This window comes from Cyprinodon tularosa, unplaced genomic scaffold (genome assembly GCF_016077235.1).
Source record: "Cyprinodon tularosa strain WSP-4 unplaced genomic scaffold, ASM1607723v1 ctg794, whole genome shotgun sequence".
Classification (NCBI taxonomy): Eukaryota; Metazoa; Chordata; class Actinopteri; order Cyprinodontiformes; family Cyprinodontidae; genus Cyprinodon; species Cyprinodon tularosa.
Window position 1 is genome coordinate 508,834 of NW_024039556.1, and position 19,398 is coordinate 528,231.

A 19,398-nucleotide genomic window follows, 5' to 3' on the forward strand; every position below is an offset into this window, starting at 1 on the left:
GGATGGATGGACGGATGAAGGATGGATGGACGGACAGACGGATGATGGATGGATGGATGGATGGATGAAGGATGGATGGACGGACAGACGGATGATGGATGGATGGATAGATGATGGATGGATGGATGGACGGATGAAGGATGGATGGACGGACAGACGGATGATGGATGGATGGACGGATGAAGGATGGATGTGTTGTGGATTTAGCTGAAACATCCAATCTTGTTGAAAAAGACGACTGTAGATTCGATTTTCTTATATATATAACTTTAATTCTGAACTGCGGCAACTTCCAACATTTACATAGAGCTACATCTTCTAGAAAATCACTGACTTCTTCGCTGGTCAGGAATCACAAACTAAACAACCATGGCTGACATATGGCCCCTACGCCATCTAGTGGAGAAACACTTAAATGACCAAACATTACAATCTTAACCCAAATTGTATTTAGTTTTCATTCTATTTAGTAAACATATAAACAATATGACTTAACCATATTATAACAATATTCAACATCCTCCCCCCAAGAAGACAGTTCAATTGTTAACTTCAAATGGATATAATAGCTGAACTGGTCTTCTTAACATCGTCCCTGTTGGGGTGCGCACCGCGCAGGATCTGACCAGCCCATCTCTTCCTGGGAACACTTCGGTGATAAGTCCTATTTTCCAGGTTAGACGTGGCATTTTGTCATCTCCAATGAGAACCAAGTCTCCAGTTTTAAGCGACGTGGGATTTTGGGTCTTGCAAGTGTGAGCCGATCTGAGATCCAACAAATACTCCCTCCTCCACCTGTTCCAGAATTCCTCCATCAGTCTGTGACGGTATTTCCATCTTCTGGTCAGCTGCTCTTGGTTTGCATTTGTTATCTGACCTGTTGTGCAGAAAGGCTTTGGAGGTAAAGAACTGAGTCTCTTTCCAATCAAAAAATGCGCTGGAGACAGAGGTTCAGGTTCCTTTAAATCATTATACACAAAGGTGAGTGGTCTTGAGTTGATAGTGGCTTCGATTTCTGACAGTAAAGATGTTAACTCTTCAAACCCTAGAGATGCTCTTCCCATTACTCTTTTGAGGCATCCCTTCACAGAGCGCACTAATCGTTCCCAAAATCCACCCCACCAAGCTGCTCTCTCTGCAATGAATTTCCACTTAATTCCCTTTTCAGAAGCATATTCCAACAGCTCTGGCTCTTTTGTGGCCTTCCACAGCTCCTTTAGTTCTTTTTCTGCTTTCTTGAATGTTTGAGCATTGTCCGAGTAGATTATTCTGCAGAGTCCTCTCCGTGAAACAAACCTTTTCAGTGCTAAGAGGAAACCTTCTGTTGTTAGGCTTGATACTAGTTCGAGATGCACTGCACGTGTCACGGCACATGTGAAAAGTGCCACATACGCCTTTTCTGTGTTACCCTTGGACTTCACATACAGTGGACCTGCGAAATCTACACCAGTTATTTCAAATGGTGGCGCTTCTGTAATTCTGTCTCTGGGTAGTGGTGCAGTTGTTTGTTTCACTGCCTTCACATTAAATCTTTTGCAGATGGTACATTCTGAAATGCATTTTTTGACTAACTGTCTGGCGCGTAGGATCCAATATTTTTCTCTTAAATGAACATGAGTGTCTCTCACGCCTGAATGCATTACATCCGCGTGACTGTACTTGATCAGAAGTTGGCAAAGTCTGTGACTTGAGGGTAACAACCACGGATGCTGCTCAGTAAAACTCAAATCTGACTGATGTAGCCTTCCCTCTACACAGATTAAACCATTTTCATCGAGGAAGGGTTTAAAGTCTCTAATCTTAGAATCTTTGTGCACAGCCTTTCCAGCTTTTAGCTCTTTTATTTCCCTTTCAAAACTGTTGATTTGTGCTTCACGAATCCATACCCTTTCAGCTTCTGACATTTCCTCTGCTGTTATTTCTCCCACCTTCCTTTGCTTTGATCGACAGTTGTGAACAAACCTGTTAATCCATGCTGTAACTCTCAGTACCCTTTGTAGCTTGCTGTAATTTTCCAACTGCAACAATGGCTCAGTCTGCAGCCTATCGGTGTTACTGAACTGTACGATGACTTGACTTGCCTTGAGCTCTGCTTTGACCTCTTCCTCTGAGAACACTTCTGGTGCTGCCTCTGAAGGTGGTGTTCCAAGTATCTTGTCTCTCAAAAATAATGGGCCCGACCACCAAAGCTCTTCCTCTTTCAACCTTGTTGCAGATTGTCCTCTTGTGGTGAGATCAGCTGGGTTCTGTTTACCATTACAGTGTTTCCATACTTCAGGAGGTGTCAAAGTCTGTATCTCCACTACTCGGTTAGCAACAAATGGTTTCCATTTCTTTGGTGAACTTTGAATCCAGTGGATTACTATCATGGAGTCAGACCACAATTGCAGCTGGGTGATTTGCATATCCAGTGCCTTTAACAGGTTATTTGCCAACCTTGCTCCAATTAAAGCTCCCATTAGCTCCAAGCGGGGAAGTGTCATTGTTTTGATTGGAGCCACTCTGGATTTCGAAGCCACGAGTGCAGTTACCGTTTTTCCTTCGGCTGTTTTTCCTTGCAAATATGCAGCTGCACCATAAGCCCTTTCACTGGCGTCTGTGAAAACATGGAGAAGTTCTGTTTTACCTTGCATCCTTTCTGTTCCATACCACCTTGGAATGACTATTTGGTGTATCTGTGTGAGCTCCAAGCACCACTGCTCCCATGCGTTGGAAAGGTCGGGAGGCAGCTCATCATCCCAGTTGAGCCCCCGACGCCACATTTCCTGAAACAGACACTTAACACGGACAGTAAATGGCGTTAGAAATCCTATTGGATCAAATATTCTGGCAGATGACCTTAAAACACTCCTCTTTGTATTCTCTTTTCCTTGTAGAATGTTCATCAAGTGGTTAAGGTCAAATGTAAAGTTGTCGGTTTCCGGTCTCCACACTAAACCAAGTACCTTTAGCACATTTCCGTGTGTCTCAGTTTCTTGTGTCATGTCAAAGGAACAGTTTGACCACTTAGCTTTTAGTTCCTGTGAGTTTGTTGTCCACTTACACAGGTTCATGTTTGCAGCAGCCAGTATCTCCTTTGCTCCGGCGGTAAGTGTGTAGGCCTCGTCTGAGTTTCTTGAACTAGCAATCAGATCATCCACATAGAGCGAATCTCTCATCATTTTTACTGTTTCTGGTAGGATGTCTTGATATTTCTCTAAATGATGTCTGATTGTGGCAGCAAGTAGGAAAGGACTTGAAGTTACTCCAAACACAACGCGTCTCATTCTCATTATGCATGTGCTTGTGCTCTCTGCATCTGGGGGCCCTGTGAGCCACAAAAACCTCAGAGCGTCTCTGTCCCCTTCAGTGATAGAAATCTGCAGGAACGCCTTTGTGATGTCCGCTGTGAAGGCTACAGGATGTTGACGAAATCTGATCAAAATGCTCATTAGGTCAGAATTTAAGTTTGGGCCAGGTAACAAACAGTCATTCAAAGAGGAGCAACCCTTTTCATGTGATGAAGCATCAAACACTATTCTCAGCTTGGTAGTTACCTTGTCCTCTCTGATCACTGCGTGATGAGGTAAGTAGTAAGTCACATCAGCAGTCCTTGAATGACTGCTATCAGGTACTTCCTCACAAATTCCCTGCTCGGTGTAATCCTCTATTACATTATTGTATCTTTTGTACAGAGACACATCAGAATTCAGTTTTCTTTTCAGCATTTCAAATCTTTTCTGTGCAACCCCTTTGTTATCAGAAATCTTGGGCGTGTCTTGTCGCCATGGCAATGCCACTTCATATCTGTCATTAATGAATTTGACTGACCTGTCAAAGCTGTCAATGGCTTTCTTGTCATCCGATGTTTCTTCTCCTTTGGTGGAAATGCCCAGTGACTCTATTTCCCAGAATGCTCTCAACTGGTTAGAAATGTCCACTGGGTTTTCACTGACTCCGATGTGCAGACATGTTGCTTCATTCATACTCGACATCATTACTGGTCCTTGCACTGCCCAGCCAAATCTTGTTTCAACAGCCACTAAAGCATCTGAGAGTCTTTCAGTTTTGCCTGTGACTACTTTCCAGTAGTAATCTGCTCCAATAAGTACAGAAAGTTCCAGCTCGTCCTTGTCTCCTGTAGACACATCTGCTACTGGTAGTCCCTTTTCCTCCAGCTGATGCTGAATGTGCTCACTGGGAACCTTCATGACTGCAGTACAAAGCTGTGGTGTTTGGACAGCTTCTATTTCAAATTTCTGTTCTTTGTTTCTTACATTTTCAAGGATTAGTTTTATGACATTGCATCTGGTGGTTGTTGGGTTCTTTGAGCCAAAAGTGTGAAGATTTAATGTCTCTTGTTTCATCACTGGTAGCTTTAAATCTTTCACTTGTTTCTCATGAACAAAACTGCGTTGGCTTCCTCCATCAATCAAACAACGTACAATTTTCTCCCCCCAAGGTCCTTTAATCCTTGCTCTCACCGTTTGCAAAAGCACAGTTTCACACCTTTCTGGAGTCGGTTTAGCATTTTGTGGAATAACTGATGAGACTACAGTGTCACTGGTGTCCGCGGCAGCTTTTGTGGTCTCTTTTGATTCTTCTCCTTTCTCACACACTACAGCATGGTGTCTCCTTCCACAATCAGTGCATGTTACATTTTTTGATCTGCAGTCTCGGGCAAGATGTCTAGGCTTCAGGCATATGAAACACCTCCCCATTTTCTTTAACTTTTCCTTCCTCCCTGTGACAGTGTCTTCAGTGCACTGTTCTGACTTGTGGCTTGTACTGTTGCAGAATAGGCAACCGAGTGGTGAATTGGAACTGCCAGTATGAAGTGCTGCAGCTGATGGCACATTAGGTCTTTTCCACTTTTCTCTGCATAAATCCTGTTTATAATGTTGTCTGTAAGCAGCGGGTGCATCTTTCGTTTCTCTTGGTTTTGTTAAATGTGCAGCACGTTCCCTGCTTTCAACTTCTTGTTGTAAAAAACTAACAAGATCTTCAACCCCCCACCTTTTTCCTTTATCTGTTTTACGAGTGTATTCAAGAGCGAGATCATCGGGAATCATCTGGAGGAGAATGGGGCACAATAAAGCACCATAACTGTCTGACGCAACACTTAAAGCTTCTAGGCTTCTGATCTGCACTTCCACATCATCAAAAAGTTGTCTCAAAGCAACAACATCCGAGGATCTTTTTACTGGGCTCAGATTCAACAACTTAGACATGTGCGCACTCACAATTAGCTCTTTTCTGCCAAATCTTTGTTTAAGCATGTCTACAGCGGCATCATAATTAGTGTCAGTTACCTTCAACCCTGCAATTGCACGTGCAGCTGGACCGGTGAGGTAGGACTTCAAGTAAGTGAACTTCTCAGTTTTGCTTAAATCTGGATTTTCATGAATAGCGTTCACAAACTGGTCCCAAAACTCTTGCCACATACACACTTCTCCGTTGTATTTGCTTATTGAAAGCTTGGGCAGTTTTACCGAGGGTCTGCTTGCTGTTGACCGTGTACTTGCATCACTCAGCCGAGTGCCTGATAATGCAGCGGTGTCCACTAGAAATTGTTGTTCTTGTGTAGCAGCCCTGGCAATCGCTCTTTCTGCTCGTGTCCTCCATAAGTTTGTGTTGTCTTGATATTCTATTGTCCTCACCATGTCCGCATCTAACTCCTCCAGAGGAATTGCCTTCTCTATTTCTGGCTCAAGCTCTTGGAGGGTTTTCTCCTTCTGTGATAACATGGCTAGTAGCTCCAGCAAACGGTCAGCATTCACATCAGTCTCATTTGTTTCCTCTTGAATTTGTTGCACAAGCTTCGTAACAGATGCACGCAGAACAGTCCGTTTCTGTTTTAATCTCTGAAGTCGCTCCGTCATTTTTTTGTTGTTGTTGTTGTTAGCAGCTATCGGCTCGATCCCAACAAAGTTCCTTTTTACTCACGTAATCCCGTGTTTTCGGCACCAAAAAATGTTGTGGATTTAGCTGAAACATCCAATCTTGTTGAAAAAGACGACTGTAGATTCGATTTTCTTATATATATAACTTTAATTCTGAACTGCGGCAACTTCCAACATTTACATAGAGCTACATCTTCTAGAAAATCACTGACTTCTTCGCTGGTCAGGAATCACAAACTAAACAACCATGGCTGACATATGGCCCCTACGCCATCTAGTGGAGAAACACTTAAATGACCAAACATTACAATCTTAACCCAAATTGTATTTAGTTTTCATTCTATTTAGTAAACATATAAACAATATGACTTAACCATATTATAACAATATTCAACAGGATGGACGGACAGACGGATGATGGATGGATGGATGGACGGACGGACGGACAGACGGACGGATGGATAGATGATGGATGGATGGATGGATGGATGGACAGACGGAGGGATGGACAGACGGATGGACGGACGAATAGTTGATGGATGATGGACGGACGGACGGATGGACGGACGGATGGATGGACGGACGGACGGACGGATGGATGGACGGATGGATGGATGGACGGACGGACGGATGGATGGACGGATGGATGGATGGACGGATGAAGGATGGATGGACGGACGGATGGATGGATGGACGGATGAAGGATGGATGGACGGAAAGACGGATGATGGATGGATGGACAGACAGACGGACGGATGGATAGATGATGGACGGATGGATGGATGGATGGATGGATGGATGGATGGACAGACGGAGGGATGGACAGACGGATGGACGGATGGATGGATGGATGGACGGATGGATGGATGGACGGACAGACGGACGGATGGATGGATGGATGGATGGATGGATGGATGGACGGATGGACGGACAGACGGAGGGATGGACAGACGGATGGACGGATGGATGGATGGATGGACGGATGGATGGATGGACGGACAGACGGATGATGGATGGATGGACGGACGGACAGACGGACGGATGGATAGATGATGGACGGATGGATGGATGGATGGACGGATGAAGGATGGATGGACGGACAGACGGATGATGGATGGATGGACGGACGGACAGACGGACGGATGGATAGATGATGGACGGATGGATGGATGGATGGATGGACGGATGGACGGACAGACGGAGGGATGGACAGACGGATGGACGGACGAATAGATGATGGATGATGGACGGACAGACGGATGGATAGATGATGGACGGATGGATGGATGGATGGATGGTTGGACGGACGGACGGACAGACGGACGGACGGATGGATGGATTGATGGATGGACGGATGGATGGCATCAGACAAAGCATCCACATCATTCCATTTGGCTCTGAATTTCTCTTTGGAAAATAAAGGCTGTTGTCAAGGAAACACCTACCAGAGTTCGCCAAGGTGCAGATAAGACCCAAAGCGCTGAACTTGACCTCTAGCGCCCCCACAGGGTCGTCCAACATCCCCTTCAGCGTTGGTAAGAGGTTGGCTTCACTAAATAGATCCCTCATAGACCCTGGTTTCCATAGAGACAAACAGAAACATAAGCTAAAACATTGCTGCCGCCTTCTGGGGTAGACAGTAATATAACCAGGAGGGTGTGGCCTGAAGTGAACTGGAGCGTAACAGCATACCAGGGCCCACAGTAATGTGTTTAGGATGTATGGAGAGAAATGTTTTTGTAACAATATTAAAACAAAGAACAGGTTTCAAAAAATTACATTTAAAAACTTTTCAGTTAAAAATAAGAGCTTTTGAGAGTAATTTGTAGTCTGTTTGCAAAAAAGTTTGTTATGCAATTATATATTTAAATACCCACCCCAGTGGGGGTGGTAAATGTGTAATTTAATCAAATAATATTTGAACCAACTTGCCCTGTGTTAGAAAATCAAATGACAGTATGAACTGAGCCCAAATCACAGTCAGATCACAGAGGTAAATGAAACTGCACATTTATGGAATAAATTCACCACAGCGTCCATTCAGAAGCGTTTTTTCAAAAGCTGCAAGTCAAACATATTTCTGTTAAAAAGTCTTGACTAAACTAGTAAAACTCAGCTAAACTAAGCTACTATTTAGACAAAGAATAAGAAAAAAAATGTTGAAAACCATAATAAATAGAATGATGCAAAGATATTTATGTTTGAGAATCAGATTTTTACAAATGCAATTCTTTATAAATCCTGTTTTCAACACTTTATCTTCTGTGTTTATGAATGACCTGTCAGTGGACCAACAGGAAAGCTGTTACTAACAGACCAATAAAAAGAGGGTGAACAAGATTAAAATATAATTAACTCATAAAAATCTGAGTTAACTGCCGCCAAAATAAATAGAAATTTTTTTTTTTAAATAAGATCTGAAAAAACAGAAAATCGTAAAAAAAAACAAAAAAAAAAAACTGGTTGAACTTTTGTATACAAATAAATAATTCTCAAAACTTTGTTTAATTGAGAAGTTTTTAAGCTTTTAATAATATGGGATTGAATTTCTCTGCATAGGACAGCCAGATGGAAAGCAACAGCTTTAATCTGCCAGAACCTTGGATTATTTATATTAGGCATTATATAAACTCTGAAATAGCTTTACCAATGTCAATAGCAGATGCTATGGCAAGAGCAACCAGGGCTTCGTTCTGCATGATGACATGCTCGCTTGTTGCCATAGCGATAAGGTGTCTGACCCCATCTGCCCCAGCCACAGCACGGACAACTTCCTGTTAGAAAAAGGAAACAAAAGCACCAATAAGAGACGTTTTAGAGAGCCTCATCATTATCGAGTCGGGTCAGAACCAACGAGCCGGTCAGAGTAAGGAAGCTCACAGGGCTGCGGCTGTGTCTGATCAGGGCGGCCAACAGGCGACTGGCTTCTCCTCGGACACCTGCGTGGTCCTTGGCTTCACACCACTCCATGATCCGTGCCAGCAGCACCGCATCTCTGCCCAGCTTTAAGGCTGCCCCTTCTGGAACAGACACCAGAGGATGCTGGGAAATTCACAATAAATCCAAGAAAGTCAAACGTTTAAAAGAGAGCTCGCTATAAGCATGCTTGGTGTGAAGGATTGCTAAAGAGTCAAAGAGTCGACGCAATCAACTGGTTTTCCTTAGATAGAAAAGATTGAACCAATTTGACTGGATGATCTGGTTGAATGGTAAAGTGCCTTGAAATGACATGTTGTGAATTGGCGCTATAGAAATATACTGAATAGAATTGAATAGAGAACAAATGCAGTCACATCTCAAGTCAGAAAGTTTGAATCTCTGTTTTCATCAGTAAAGTAAAGTTATAGCCTGGCAGAACTCATAGATGAAGAAAATCCTCTTGGATCAAACCAGCTGTACCAGAAAGTCCATGGGCGGTATAGAACCATGCGTACCGGGCGGCCATGTGTGGAATCGGTGCAGCGGTTTCCTCACCTTGCCCATCCACCATCATGCGTAGCGTTCCCAGCAGTTTGAATTGAACCGGGGGCATGTCCGTACGCAGCAGAGCCTTTATCCTCTCAGTCACTCCATCCTCCAGCATCCTCACTTTGTTGGTTGCTGAAACACAGAAAAGGTGCAGGTGTCTTATTGAAGATAGTGTCTGTGTTTATGTTACCCAGCATGCAGCTGTTCTGAAGTACTCCTGATGAAGAACGGCAGGACATCTATCCAGCTTTAGGACTTTTGTGTTGAGTTTCATGTTTTGGTGTTTTTTCTTGAAGTCAGATGCCGTTTAAAAGTGGCTGAACAGTGTTTCCTGCAGTGGGGTTGTTACATATAGAAGCTGAAATACCATAGACAGGACAAACACAGTGTTACTGTGTGCTTGGAGGAGTACCGGGAATGGCCAGGTTCCTCAGTGCGCTGAGCCCGGCATGTTGAACAGAGACGTCCCCCTCATCTACGTGCTTCTCCAGCAAAGTCAGGATGTGTGGAACCACACCGAGGTCCAGCATCTTCACGCAGTTACTGTCTGAACAAACACAGTGGGCAAAATCCAAAGTCATCCTCTGACATCCACAAAACATCTAACAACATAACTTTAGACATGTTCTATAAATTATTCAAAACACAAATCTAAAACCATAAAAAAGGTTCTATTTAAGTGATTTCTGGATCCTTTGTTTTTGTCCTGTTTAGCCAATATAGCTCTGGGAATAGATATCCCTGAGCTAACTGATAGCCCAACAGCTTAGCTTTCACAAGCAGACCAGAATGACATGAGGTTCTGCTCGGTACGTCAATTCAATTCATTTTATTTCTTTAGCACCAATTAAAAACACACTTCATATCAAGGCACTTTACAGTTCACCAGATCATCCAGTCAGATTGATTCAAAGTTTTCAATCTAAGGAAAACCAGTTGATTGTATCGACTCATTGATTCAAAGGCAATCCTGCACACTAAGCATGCTTGTAGCGAGAGTGGAGAGGAAAAACTCCCTTTTAACAGGACTGGGGTTCAAGGAGACAGAAGCAGAGATACAAAAGGAAACTGTCAACCAGCTCCATAGTTGTATATTAAACTTTATTGAACATTATTTGGGGAGTCATTTTTGGATACTAAAGGTAAAGTAGTTCTAGTGGTTGGATAAGGGGGCAGGCATGTTCTCCTAGGAGACCAGGTTGGTTTGGATGGCTAGTTTACCTTTAATATAAAAAATGTAAGTAACTTCCTATCTTGATACCTGTTCAGGTAGTTTTTGTACCTTTAGCTCTTGAAGTCACATTCTTTGTTACCTCTGAACATGAAACTTATGATGTGTTTAGCTTCTTCATGTTAAGGCCTGAACACACCGGCTGTGTACGACTTTTTAAATCTCCAATCCGATTCTTTTCCATGTCACACTGACTGCATATAGAGATGCTCCTGCTAGGCAGGGTGAGCAGATCTGTGCAGATTATTTTCACCTCTGTCTCTGTGCTATACACACATTACAACTTTTTCCCTCATCTGACTGGAACAGATTATGAAAAGTTAGTTAAAAATAAATTAAAAACCATCGGCTCTGCTATATAGCAAAGCTCTACTCAACGGGACTGTGCAGCATCTAGAACAAGAACAGATAGAGAATGTTCATCTATTAAACACATAATGAGATCTACGTTAAAGAAAAGAAAAACACAGCAATAAACGTTTCTATGGTAACTGAGGCAGAGAGGTGTTTCTCAGAGAGAGATCTGGGAAGTTTATTCAAGTTTTTCTTTCTTCTTCCATAAAGAGGTGAGAGAGATACGCTGCACTTACCTGCTCTGTCTGCACCTCCTTATTTTGGTTTCTGTGAGGCTCAAACAGGATAACTACTTTATCCATTTCTGTCCTGCTGAACCCCTATCATGGGGATGTTTCAATCTTTCATTCATTGTTTTTGCAGAAGTCAGTCCTGCTTACTATAATCCAGAGATGGCAAAAGTACTCACTTTCCGTACTTGAGTAAAAGTACAGACACTTGTGTTAAAAAATATTCTGGTAAAAGTGGAAGTACTGATTAAAGTTCTTTACTCAAGTAAAAGTAACAAAGTACAGGCTTGTAAATTTACTTAAAGTATAAAAGTAAAAGTAGAAACCACTTTTTTCATGCCGTTGCCTACATTTTAAATGGATGTCTGCCAATAGGACTAGATCTCCGTTGTGTTAATTTTCAATCATCTCCTCGTCCATGCTACTATGCTAACGCCACCGCCACCAAGCTGCAATGATTTGCCGCCAATGAATACCGCCAAATCTGTCGATTCATCTTGTAGTGGTGCGTCAAATGCAACGTAGATTCCCATCCAATTAGATTGAATTTGGTATTGATGACGTGAAAAATAATAACGGTAACTCCATTAAAATGATTCAAAACTAAAGTAACGAGCCAATTTTTTAAAATGAAAGGAGTATAAAGTACAGATATTTGTGTAAAAATGTAAGAAGTAGAAGTAAAAAGTCGCCATAAAAATAAGTAGTAAAGTAAAGTAAAAATATCAGAAAAATCTACTTGAGTACAGTAACGAAGTATTTGTACTTCGTTACTTCCCATCTCTGCTATAATCTGATGTGTGACTCCAAACTGACTCTTTCCCCATGAGATTAACAGATTTTATTTTGTATTTTCCACCAAAACTAATGTGTTTTACTTTGTAACTGCGTCTCTCTTCCTGTCAGACCCATGAAATTGCTGCTGAATTGCTGCATAGTCAAACTAAAACAGACCTGGGCTCTATCTCATCCGGAGCTACGCTGCCCCCTGCAGGAAATCATCTCCATTGACTTCCAATGAGCGTTAAACGCCACAACCTCGTCCGAGACAATAATGTCGGATCCAACGCAAAATCATACTGTGAGTGTTCTGGCCTTAAATCAACTTGTAAAGGTCATTTTAGCTTGAAGGTAACTATTGTTGGAATTGGCTGTCATGATCTTGGCGCTGATGGTTTGGTTTTTTTCCTTTGCTCCTTCCTCCCCTGTCTAATTGGTTCTGATTATCGCCAATCATTCCCACCTGGTTCCTCTACTATTTAGCACCAGGTTATTCATTTGTTTTGGTGAGACGTTTCCAAGCAATCTTTAGTGTGTCTGTTTTCCTGATTATGACCAGTTTCTGCCCTGAGGATCTCGAGTTTTTGCTTTGCCCCTGTCTGCTCTGTTTGTCGCATCTGATCCTGGAATTCTACCGGCTTCTGAACCTGGAACTGTCTCCTCACTTCGGCCTTGGATTTCCCTTCTGGACTCTTTTGCTGCCCGGCGTCTGCTACTCACTCTCTAGGAACTCTGGGGGCGTCGCCCGCCCCAACTCCGGTCAAAGCTCCGCGAACGGACTGAACTTTGAATCAAGTCAGTGACTTTGCTCCAAGTCGTATTCAGCTCCACATCCAGTCACTGACCTGTATTCTCCTATCCCTGCAGAGATCCGCCCCGCAGCAGACTAGCAGCCCCTCGCACCTGTTTTGGTTAATAAACGCTTTTGAAAATTGAAATCCATCATTATATTTCAGATTTTTATTTTTTCCTTATTTTCAACATATTGTGAAAGCATGTTTTATCCTCGACCTAATTTGGTTGAAATGAAAGAGAAACAGAAGACACCTGTTCTGAAGTGTTTATCCGGCTAATGAAAAATGTATGTCCTTAATGAACTGAAGTTGTTTTGCTCCAATGTTCGAGTGGGAGAAAGTTCTTCATGCAGGGGTGGGATGGTTCCATGGGAGAGAGAGTGTGTGTTGGGATTTTGTAAGGTATAAATGCTGGGCTTTCCCCAGTCAGAGCCTTTCTCTCCGTCTAAGTTAAAATAAATCTGTTTTTGTCAAATTTGCCTCTGCCTCAGCTTCCTAACTTCACAATTTGTATTGTTATAATTTTGTAACTGGCATTTATAATTTCTAAATGTCTTTTTTCACATATTCTTATGTACATTTACAGATTTAGACAGATACACTCTCTTTGACAGTTATCTTTCCCCATACTTCTGACCAATCTTTCTTTTTTAGGGTGTTGTTTTTGGTCAAATTGGTTCAAATTTACAACCAGGTTTTGCACTGGGAAAGCGATTATAAACACACCCCCAAACTGGTTTAAAAGCAAATAAATCAAGCTGACACGAAGCTTCAGGACCTCCAGTCTCTAAAACATTTGTGAAATGTTTTGTGTGAACAGCTGCAGCATTCCAACCAATTTATGCGAGTAAAACAAGGTAAAAGCTGTGGGATTATTTGGGAAACTTTGTGAAGCATTTACTCACATAAGAAACTTACCATTTCTGGCAAAGTTGGCAATAGCAAGGGCTCCTGAGAGTTGGAGCTGCGTGTTAGAGCTCTGCAGCCAGGCCAGAATGTCCTGGTAGACCACGCCTGATCCTTCTCCAAAACATTTCTGCATAGATTCATCTGGAAAACCACCACATACAAAGAAACTAATCAACATGTCACACAACACATACATGTAATTTCCAGCAAGTAGCAAGGATCCTTCCAGAATTATTGTGACACAATGTTTCCCCTGGAACGTCAAAATACATTAACTAGGCCTTTTTATTTAATATTTTAATAAATCGCCTAGTTATGAAATTTCCTGATGCTGTCCTGTCTCATATTCTCAGCAGCTCAGTCTAATGTTCCTCAGTATTCTCTGAATTGTTCATCATCAGATAGTCCAGATACTCCAAACCAGACTCATGCAACTTAAATCAAGGATTTATTTATTTTATTCAGATATTCTGCAAAGTTGATTCGTTCACTTCTCTCCGTTCACCACTCACCTCCTAAAAGCAACGACACTATCAGGTTGGAGGCGATCTTTATGCTACAGAGGTCATGGGGGTCAGACTGTCCTTGCAGATCTCGAATCATCAGCGATAAAGCCTCTGGTACGCCCGACTCTGTAAACTGCAGCTTTAGTGCATCTGGTGGTAAAACACAGCATAAAGTTTGATGTTAGGTTTTTACCCTGAGCCATTATGGCTTCATCAGTAGTGGTCCATGTTTTCCTTTTCTTCCCACACTTTAAGACACCGTTTGTTTTTTTGTTTTTTTTTCAAATAGTTAATATTCAAATTCAATTCAGTTTATTATATAGTGGCAATTCCCAAAATGTCATCACTTTACAGACATGATGCAGTCTGTCTCTGTAATATATCTCCTTTGTCTAATAAAAAAAGGTTAGAAAAGGTATAGTTTCATCCTTAAACTAAAACTGGTAGTTGGTTCCTGATAACTAAAAGATATGCCTCCCATTCTACTTTTAGAAATTCTAGGAACCACTAGTAAACCTGCAGATTGAGAGTGAAGTGCTCTGTTAGGAACATAAGGAACAATCAGATCTCTGATATCAGATGGAGCTTGGCCATTTAAGGCTTTATATGTTAGAAGGAGGATTTTAAATTACAGGTGCTGGTCATAAAATTAGAATATCATGAAAAAGTAGATTGATTTCAGTAATTCCATTTAAAAAGTGAAACTTGTATATTATATTCATACATTACATACAAACCCATATATTTCAGATGTTTATTTTGTTTAATTTTGATGATTACAAATGACAACAAATGAAAATCTCAAATTCATCATATCAGAAAATTAGAATATTGTGAAAAGGTTCAAAATTGATGGCCCCTGGTGCCACACTCTAATCAGCTAATTAACTCAAACCACCTGCAAAAGCCTTTAAATGGTCTTTCAGTCTAGTTCTATAGGCTACACAATCATGGGGAAGACTGCTGACTTGACAGTTGTCCAAAAGACGACCATCGACACCTTGCACAAGGAGGGCAAGACACAAAAGGTCATCGCTAAAGAGGCTGGCTGTTCACAGAGCTCAGTGTCCAAGCACATTAATAGAGAGGCGAAGGGAAGGAAAAGATGTGGTCGAAAAAAGTGTACAAGCAAGAGAGATAACCGCACCCTGGAGAGGATTGTGAAACAAAACCCATTCAAAAATGTGGGGGAGATTCACAAAGAGTGGACTGCAGCTGGAGTGAGTGCTTCAAGAACCACCACACACAGACGTATGAAAGACATGGGTTTCTGCTGTCGCATTCCTTGTGTCAAGCCACTCTTGAACCACAGACAGCGTCAGAAGCGTCTAAAGAGAAACAGGACTGGACTGCTGGTGAGTGGTCCAAAGTCATGTTCTCTGATGAAAGTAAATTTTGCATTTCCTTTGGAAATCAAGGTCCCAGAGTCTGGAGGAAAAGAAGAGAGGCACTTCATCCACGTTGCTTGAAGTCCAGTGTAAAGTTTCCACAGTCAGTGATGGTTTGGGGTGCCATGTCATCTGCTGGTGTTGGTCCATTGTGTTTTCTGAGGTCCAGGGTCAACGCAGCCACATACCAGGAAGTTTTAGAGCACTTCATGCTTCCTGCAGCTGACCAACTTTTTGGAGATGCAGATTTCATTTTCCAACAGGACTTGGCACCTGCACACAGTGCCAAAGCTACCAGTACCTGGTTGAAGGACCATGGTATCCCTGTTCTTAATTGGCCAGCAAACTCTCCTGACCTTAACCCCATAGAAAATCTATGGGGTATTGTGAAGAAGAAGATGCAATACACCAGACCCAACAATTCAGAAGAGCTAAAAGCCACTATTAGAGCAACCTGGGCTATCATAACACCTGAGCAGTGCCACAGACTGATCGACTCCATGCCACGCCGCATTGCTGCAGTAATACAGGCCAAAGGAGGCCCAACTAAATACTGAGTGCTGTACATGCTCATACTTTTCATGTTCATACTTTTCAGTTGGCCAACATTTCTATAAATCCTTTGTTTTTATTGGTCTTCAGTAATATTCTAATTTTCTGATATGATGAATTTGAGATTTTCATTTGTTGTCATTTGTAATCATCAAAATTAAACAAAATAAACATCTGAAATATATGAGTTTGTATGTAATGTATGAATATAATATACAAGTTTCACTTTTTAAATGGAATTACTGAAATCAATCTACTTTTTCATGATATTCTAATTTTATGACCAGCACCTGTATATTCTGGATTTAAAGGAGAATTCCGGTTTTTAACACTTTTAGCCAATTTTCTGTAGTGTCCAGGATGAAATCGACTGATCGACACCAAAATTGTGACAATTGGTCCTGTCTCTGCTTTTTGGCTCATTTAGAATCACCCCCTGACTGCTTCATAATGGCTGCCATAGTGCATGTCCGATAATGTCCTTAAAACAACCTTAAACGTTCTTTTTTTAAATATGCTACTCACCGTGTCGTCAGCGCTGTTCAATGACGTTCCAAAAAAAGTTTCGTAAAGAAAAAACGTTCCTGTAGTGTTTTATTTAGCATTTTGTAAATCCCATTGAGTTCTGTTGGAATAGTCAATATTCCGCTGCCACCGGAAACGGAAATGGGGCCTGTTTACACAGTTGTAGTCTTTTCGCTTCACTCTGTGTACTCCGACGTCGAGGTGCTAACGTCTCTGTTAAACACTTTAAAAAACTCTGAAAATGGAATACGAAAGGTGGATTCTTGATTCTCGACGTCGGAGTACACAGAGTGAAGCGAAAAGACTACAACTGTGTAAACAGGCCCCATTTCCGTTTCCGGTGGCAGGGGAATATTGACTATTCCAACAGAACTCAATGGGATTTACAAAATGCTAAATAAAACACTACAGGAACGTTTTTTCTTTACGAAACTTTTTTTGGAACGTCATTGAACAGCGCTGACGACCCGGTGAGTAGCATATTTTAAAAAAAGAACGTTTAAGGTTGTTTTAAGGACATTATCGGACATGCACTATGAAAGCCATTCTAAAGCAGCCAGGGGGTGATTCTAAATGAGCCAAAAAGCAGAGACAGGACCAATTGTCAAAATTTTGGTGTCGATCATTCGATTTCATCCTGGACACTACAGAAAATGGGCTAAAAGTGTTAAAAACCGGAATTCTCCTTTAACAGGAAGCCAATGAAGAGAAGCCAGGATAGGAGAGATATGATCTCTCTTTTTAATTTTCATTAGAACTCTGGCTGCAGCATTTTGGATCAGCTGAAGGCTTTTAACTACAGTTTGTGGACTTCCTGATAGTAAAGAATTACAATAGTCCAGCCTTGAAGTAACAAATGCTTGGACTAGTTTCTCAGCATCACCCCTGGACAGGAGATTTCTAATTTTTGCAATGTTCCTCAGATTAAAGAAGGAAATTCTAGAAACCTCTTTGATATGGGATTTAAATGACAGGTCCTGATCAAAAATAACACCAAGATTTTTTACTTTATTATCTGAAATCAGTTTAATCCCATCCAAATGAAGTGACTGGCTAATCAGCTTATTTTTCAAAGAGTCTGGTCCAAAGACTATAACTTCTGTTTTGTCTGCATTCAGAAGCAGAAAGTTAAGAGTCATCCAGGTTTTTATGTCTTTAGACATGCCTGTAATCTATGTAATGGGTTAGCTTCATCTGGATTTATAGACAGATATAGCTGGGTATCCTCAGCATAACAGTGGAAATTAATCCCATGCTGTCTAATAACTCTACCAATTGGGAGCATGTATAAAGTAAAGAGAATTGGTCCTAGCACTGATCCCTGTGGTACTCCACAGGTAACCTGTGAGCGTGAGGAAGATCTGTCATTAACATGAACAAACTGAAAGCGATCAGAAAGATAAGATTTAAACCAGTCTAGTGCTGTTCCTTTAATTCCAACAAAATATTCAAGTCTTTCTAAAATAATATTATGGTCAACTGTATCAAATGCAGCACTGAGATCCAAGCATGGACTGTGTCAAAATCCACGGCTACCTAACTTTTCCTAACTTTTGTGTTTGGCGTATCTTACCACTTTCACCCAGTGAGCCCAGTATTTCCAAGATGACATGCCGCCGCTCGGCATCAGGAGCCCGTTTTAGCTGAAACATCAGTGTATCTGCCACATCCTGATCCACCAGAGCCTGCCGTGCACTGTCTGTAAAGACAAGGCTCTATAATTACTGTCAGAGGGCTGTAAACCCTATCCTCACCAGTAATGCACAGTTTAACCAAGAAGATACAGGAATAGAATTCAAGGATGTGGTAGAAATGGTGGGATATAAGTTTTCACATGCCACAGGCAGACTTAAGCTAGTCATTAATGAGCAATCTGGATTCCAATCTGGTGTGCTATTCAAAAATGTCAGAAATTAAATACACTGGCATTACCAATCCTTTGTAGCTATGACAGCTTTTGGGGAAGGCCTGCTAAAGGATTTAGGTGGGAGTTAATAATGATTATTGATAATTTCTTTAGAAATGTATCTGAAGACAAACACCAACATGAGAAGAGACCAAGATGATATGGTCCAAAGTTTCTGCTTTATTTTAGAAACTTCAGAAACCTTAGTTCTATCTTCATGCCTCTCTCTAGTTACTTGTCCGAATTTTCCGATTATGTCTTTACATACTTTTTCAATTTTTTGGGGAACTGAAGGAGCTATCCCTGAAGTCCGAAGAAACCCTGTGAGAAAACCCCCACTGTAACCTTCCCTCCTCCAGACTTTAGACTCCACCCAACGCATTCAGGAAGGTACTGTCATTCTGGTGGGCAAACCTTAAATCCTCCATTGTAGCGGTAGACAGTGACAACACATCGTCTCTGAGTTAAAGCTCAGTGGTAACTTCACACAGATCTTATTCTTTCTACTACACTGTGACATAAGGTTTAGATGCATTATCTAAGCCCTGGAGAGCCACTCTATGAAGCACTATTTGTGAGGTAGTCTGTAGGACACATTAAGTCGGGATGTCTGTATGTATTTATGCCATAAGGATTGTGCCATGTGTTTGAGCATGCAGGCAGGTGTTCTGCATTTAGATTTCACACACACATGCTCAAAACCATGCACGCGCTCAACCCATTTACCTCGCACTCGGTTCCACCTCTGCGCTCATTAAACACCCGTTTTTCATTAAATGGATGGAACTTGTTTGTTAACTAGTTAAACAAATATTTACATTTTTGGAACTTTGATCTTTATAAATGAATGAATTAAATAATTAATGAAATAGC

General features: G+C 41.6%; 1 protein-coding gene across 2 annotated transcripts in view; it reads right to left on the minus strand.

Annotated features, from left to right (window-relative positions):
• The window catches only part of si:dkey-191g9.5 (rap1 GTPase-GDP dissociation stimulator 1), a 32,513-nt gene that overhangs the window by 2,468 nt on the left and 10,647 nt on the right, over positions 1-19,398 (minus strand). For both annotated transcript variants that reach the window (XM_038271206.1, XM_038271207.1), the window contains exons 6-13: positions 18,193-18,318; positions 14,161-14,304; positions 13,658-13,789; positions 9,763-9,897; positions 9,357-9,482; positions 8,763-8,902; positions 8,530-8,656; positions 7,328-7,456 (exon numbers count right to left, since the gene is read on the minus strand). In XM_038271206.1, coding sequence (XP_038127134.1) covers positions 7,328-7,456; positions 8,530-8,656; positions 8,763-8,902; positions 9,357-9,482; positions 9,763-9,897; positions 13,658-13,789; positions 14,161-14,304; positions 18,193-18,318 — 1,059 coding nt within the window. The remainder of the gene's footprint in view (positions 1-7,327; positions 7,457-8,529; positions 8,657-8,762; positions 8,903-9,356; positions 9,483-9,762; positions 9,898-13,657; positions 13,790-14,160; positions 14,305-18,192; positions 18,319-19,398) is intronic.